This window comes from Pecten maximus, unplaced genomic scaffold (genome assembly GCF_902652985.1).
Source record: "Pecten maximus unplaced genomic scaffold, xPecMax1.1, whole genome shotgun sequence".
In the NCBI taxonomy this organism is placed as follows: Eukaryota; Metazoa; Mollusca; class Bivalvia; order Pectinida; family Pectinidae; genus Pecten; species Pecten maximus.
In genome coordinates, this window is record NW_022982767.1 from 9,715 (window position 1) to 15,943 (window position 6,229).

General features: G+C 38.1%; 1 protein-coding gene across 1 annotated transcript; it reads right to left on the minus strand.

Moving 5' to 3' along the window:
* Positions 1 to 248: 248 nt before the first annotated feature.
* On the minus strand, positions 249 to 4,396 carry LOC117320915 (E3 ubiquitin-protein ligase TRIM56-like). Its single transcript, XM_033875396.1, has 3 exons — positions 2,995 to 4,396; positions 1,807 to 1,950; positions 249 to 337 (listed from the first exon to the last, which is right to left on the minus strand). The coding sequence occupies exons 1-3, from the start codon at positions 4,394 to 4,396 to the stop codon at positions 249 to 251; spliced, it is 1,635 nt and encodes a 544-aa protein (XP_033731287.1).
* Positions 4,397 to 6,229: the final 1,833 nt, after the last annotated feature.

A 6,229-nucleotide genomic window follows, 5' to 3' on the forward strand; every position in this document is an offset into this window, starting at 1 on the left:
CGAAATTTAGGGGTTGCTTCACAACTATGAACAGTTATTGATAGTTGGACCGGCAGACAAATCATAAAATTCAGGGGTTGCGTTCATAATTATGAACAATTATGGATAGAAGGACAGACAGACAGACAGACAGACAAACGACATTATGACAATACCCCCGCTCAACAATATAGCACGATTTTTCTCTTGCCTTGACACCAGACTTAGGCATTTTGACAGTTGTCTGGTCAGACTGTTCAAGTGTGGTGTCAGGGGCAGAGGAAACTCAGGGTAAGGGTTAGTGAACGATATCGGTCTGGTGATATCACCTCTTCGTGCTGTTTCTTCTGCTGATAACCTGAAACAAAACAGAAGTAAAGCTTAATTGTGATTAACTTGTACTTTTAAATGGTTTACGGACCTTCGATGGGTGAAGTCTTATTCCTAAACATCACTTTAAAAGGGCATTCTTTTGATTGAATTAAGTTTAAGTCATCAAGATTAGACTTACTGGAAAATATGTATTTTTCTAAAGTAGTAAAAGTTAAATGAAGTCCTGAAAATTCTTAATTCGACCCGAAGTATCACTAATTACGCAAAGACATACGGTATGTATACGATTCGCCTTTTCCCTGTACACTTCGGCGTTGATTTCTTTATATGTAGGCACAACCACTGATATGATCATCGTTCGGACATAGATTTCATCAATAGAAATTAATCATGTTTCTGGTATGCGAACGAAGGAATGCCTCTTTAACACGACGATCGCAAAAGGAAAAACTTAAACTTCAAACCAAAGAAGGGTCCACAAATCAATAAAAGAATATCAATGTAAAAAAAAAACATTGGTTGGAGAATTGTCTGTAAATAATCAAATGTCAATAACATAGAAACTATGTTCATAACCTCCTTTGCCCTGCAGGTAGGGCCTAAGAATTGTACCTGCTGCCCCCATTGCATGATCGTAAGAGGCGACTAAATTTGTGATCTTATCTTTTCTCTTCTTTCTGAACAACTTTCTTCTTCCTAATGTCTCCCTTGACAATGCATCACTTTTGGTCTTCAGTTGAGCGTTCACCCCTGTGAGGAAGACTTTGAGTTCTCTCCCCTTGCCGAGACATACCAGAGTCATTAAAATTGTAGTTGCTACTCCTGCTTAGCGCTCAGCATATTAGGAGTGGGACGAATTGTTCGCCCATTGTCAGTATAATGTGACCGGGTGGGGTGTGCTGCTGGGTGTCTTCGGCAGTATGCTTCAGTGAGGTAGCACTACAGATCGGTAAAACTTCCGGCCTATCACAAGGAGACTTAACACGAACATACCGCAGCATCCCAAAACACACATACGCACTCACCACACGCATGCATGTCGCACGCACGGGAGGCCATCCTTGAATGACCTTAGCTGTTAATAGGACGTTAAACAAAATAAACCAAACCAAACCAAACCAAACATAACCTTCTCTATAGACTGCAGATTACACGTAAAAATGTAACATTTTTAATCCACACTTTCGATTTAAATTATGCAATGACGAACTGTACAAAATTGTACTCAAGAATTAAAGTTAAATATATCGATAAGGAGGTAAGAAGAACGTAGCACGACAGAACTGCGTGAGGGGGCTTTAATTTCGATAAACTCTCGGTTGTTAAATAAAGTGTGGAAAGCAATAATTTTATACCCTTCGGCAGGTGACACAGAAACTACACATCATTCACCTGTGTTATTGTAAATCTTTTTTGCCATGATGAAGAAAGAGGAGATTCACACTATCAGAAAGTTATATTATCTGCACTTTACCTTTTTGCTTGTGTGTTCACTTGTCACTTGTATCAAAATAGCCTTTGCCTTTTCCACATCTCCTCCCTCTGCCAGCAGACAACTAACGATTCCATCTATGGAGACATTAGGGAATATACTGTGCAGCGTTGCTACCGCTGGGCTTTTCTCTGCCGGATCGCAATCTGAAAGATTGGTACGATGTATTTATCCCGTATTCAAGCATCTAATTATTACCATCACCGTACAAATGTAATGTTTCAAACTCGCTTGAACTCGATGACCTAAAATCCTATTTTAGATTGGACATATGCGAGAGGTGGTCACGATGTTCAGTTTCCTAATAATGATTAAATCTTTTAGGTATATTTAACGCGGATAACTGTAATATTTGTTAAATATAAAGGTTTTTTCACAACCAAATGACAATTGAACTGAAAAGATCATGTAAAATTGAAAATAAATATTTATGATAGATTAGTTGAAAAGAAAGATTAATTGAAACTAGAGGACCAACACGTAGACTCGGCTGTTTGTATGACCGTTAAGGGTAAATATAATTATAGTGTTACATTCACATTAAACTACAAGTCACATGTTCCTGAACATTTTTTGCTAATGTGTCATCAATTCCAACATCAATTTGGCCGCTGATGATACTGCTTAATATTAATTCTTTGATCTAAAAAGCATTTAACTTGAAGACTGATTCGAAGCTATAACTTGAAGACTGATTCGCAATGGACACGGATTGCAATAAACTAACTACTGAATATGGTATACTGATCTTTCCTCTTTGTACACCTGGTAAATTTTAATCAAAATCTGATGTTCCCGTCAAAATACAATTTGCAGAAATAAACGTTCAAATATTTCATATTTAGACCGATTGGCCATCCGATTTGGTCACTTAACTCTGACCTTCGATCAGTTGACTTCTCAGTATTGTGACCAACATTGCTTCATAATTTCTTGACAAAACATTAACTAGTTAAAATCAAAATTAAAATGTCCAATGTTAAGAATCAAAGATGGTTGATTAGCAGCCATTTTGAATCCGATCGAAAATTACCAAGCAGAACATGGATGCATGGGGAAACATCATGTTTGTGTAGCATAAAAATAAAACAGACAGACGGACGGACAACCGGATTACAATAGCGCCCTTATAAAACTAGTATATTTTGAATTACAATACATTAAGAAGACTTCAAATGTTATACTCTTACCAACATTCACCTCCTGCCGTGCAAGCTCCGTTTTTCCATTAAAAACAAGACTGGTAACAATATGATTGCCTTCCAATAGCGGTCTCCATGGTAAAATGTATATATTGTCCCTTTTGACGCAGGTAGCCAGAGTGACGTCACCGTTGGGAGATTTGACTGTGACTGTGACGTTTTCGTTATCTAGTGTAACAACATTGTGGTCTTTGTCAAAGAGATGTACTTCGATGCTGTAGTCGGCATTTCGTCGAGGAGCGGAAGGTACCGACATCTTCGTATTTGGAACACAAATCAAACTTGCCATTACATCACCTAGCGTTTGCACGCAGGTGGTAAAATCAGCAATCATATTTTTCTTTTCAAATGTTATGTGTGCAGTTTGGATCGGATATTTATCGATTGATTGGTCACGCAGGAGCTTGAACTTTTGGGCAATGGAAGGTGCTATTGTGAGAAACCCTGCTTTGTTTTCCGCAGTCAGTGTCTGTCTGAAGAAGTCATTATCAGACCTGATACAGTCTGTGTAGGAGAACAGCTGATGTTTTTGTTCCTCTAACATCTTGTGCTTCTGATCAAATTTTTCCCGAATAGTCTGTATGTGATGCTTTTGGCGCCGTTCTAGAATTCGGATACAGCTAGCGAATGTTTCGTTGACAGTACTAATAGCTTTCTGTGTGTTGTCTGTTAGCTCTCGTTGGGCCTGTTTAACAGTTACTTCAATACGTTCAGCTTCTTTGGCTCGGTTCTCCACAGACCCACTTAAATCCATCAACTTCAATTTTTCGGTTTCGTATACTTCCCCAATATCTCTTACGTCGTGGTCTGACCCCTGACTGTGCCTTAAGGTATAGCAGGTTTGGCATATAGGTGTTCCACACCTGAGTCCGCAGCAATAGAAAGATAACTTTTGATCTTCGTGGTCTTCACAAAATTGTTGACTAGCGAAATCCGAAACGGTGTATTCTTCGTTTTGACTCCTTTGGAGGCTAAATACCGTGTGTCTTCTTCTAAAACTTCGTATCCGCTGATGAGCGTTAACACAGTCTTCGCAGAAAAATATTTCGCATTCACGACATCTATGTGTTGCTTTGTTTCGGTTTTCACAATTCTCACAAGTTATTTCAAAATTCAGGTCGACTTTGACAAATGTTGCTAAAGATCGTCTGGTTCTGTCAAAAGGAATGTTTGCAAAGTTCTGTTCCACTGGATGTTCCGATCTACATTTAGGACACTGAATACGGCCATTCTCACGAAGTAAATGAAGACACCGGTCACAGACAGCATGAAGACAGGGCAGTAATCTCGGCTTTTGGTCGGTTTCATCAAATTCAAGGAGACAAACTGGACATTCTAATAATGATTTCCGAAGTTCTGCTGCATCATTTCGCCTCGTATTCCTAGCCATTTTCCTGAAATGTACATTATTTTGACTAAGACGACACGAGTTCTAAGGATATCAACAAATCCCCCTCTTTTACTCATGTCAAAATGTCAATACCCGATTAAAGGAAAGTACACCCCCATGTAAAATATTTTAGCGGGTTGGGTATAAAGCTGCCGTGTCAAGGTGTAGAGTTTCGGTGTGATAGAACTATAAAATATCTGTCACTGGCCACATAGATACCGTCCTTAATTGAATTCATTTGTTAATTGAACCTACAAAATACCAAATTAATAAATCTCTTTGCACATCAAGTAACATGTACACCTCGCTCGATAAGCCAGCTTCTACTCAATAACGGTGAGGCCCAGATACTAGTACTTCATATTAGGTCAATAGCATGCTTGCATAAAGGGCCACCAAGTTCGTTCAAATGAATGACCTTGACCAACATTCAAGATCACAGGGGTAAAATAGATTAAATATTTAAAGGACTTTATAATATGAGACTGTGTTAGGTGTTATGCTAACGTGTCCAGGTATGGAAGTTCAGTTTGATAGCGCTATAAAATATTCGTCATTGACCATCGTTCTCAATTAATTAGTGTGTTAATTGGTCGTGAATTCCAAAATAATAAACATCTTTGAACATTCGCTAAAATATACACCTCACTAAACTAGAAAAGCCGGCTTTACGGAAAGTTTAGTTCTCAGGCCATGACATAAAGTAAGAAAAACTTAACGTATGCTTCCTTCTCTGACTCTGACTCCTCTGAGTTCATTTAACTGACAAAGCTTTTTGGCCTCTGCAGTTAGAACCAACCATTTACATTATTTCTGTTAAACCTTATCGCTATATTGCCGTTCCACAGTATCTAAAAGCTTAATCGACAAATCAACTGATAGTATTTATAGTATCTCGTTTTGAACAAATGATTGTTCAAAGTGGACAAATAGCTATATATCTATTGTATTTTTGACATATGCATACGTTGCAATGTCTTTAAATGAGTACTGCTTAATCGGCAATATTCGATGGATGATTTAATATCAGAGGTTATGGTTAGTCAAGATTACGTCAGGAATTAAGTGATAAAATCTGGAACTTAAGAGCTGAATGAAAAACTAAACACACACGGGTTGCATGTCAATGTCAGCCCATGTGTACGCACCACTACACATACACATTGATCTACGTAAAACTTTGCTAGATATAAAATGACAAGACCTCATAAACACACATATATTTAAGAGACGCCATGACAAAACTCCAACTATATTCCCCTACGTAAGTCTCCACTATTTTCCTACAAAACACTATCATTATCCTTCTACACACCCCACGATATTCCCCTACATAAGTCTCCACTATACTCCTACAAAACACTATCATTGATTATCCTCCTACACTCCCCACGATATTCCCCTACATAAGTCTCCACTCTTTCCCTACAAAACACCATCATTATCCCCCCCTAACTATATTCCCCTTCATAAGCAATCATTATTTATTCAAAAGGATTCCAATGTAAAATTGATAACTTTCGGCATTGGTTAAAATATACAAAACTTTACAAAATGATTTGTCGGAGATCTAGTCGTAGCACATGTGTCGATACACTCACAAAAACTGTATTATTTACTTACCATTTGGGGATGTCTGTTACGTCTTTGTTGTACTCCCTCTCATAGGCAGGACCTAAACCTAGTCCGTCCTGTCCGGATAGATCTGATTATCAAGTTCTACAAAAGAAACTCCACGCTCAAAAATATTTTTACCCACTCACAAGCATGTTTATATAACCTTAGTATTCTAGACAATACCTGGCAAATAGACTTAACAGGTCATAAGGTAAC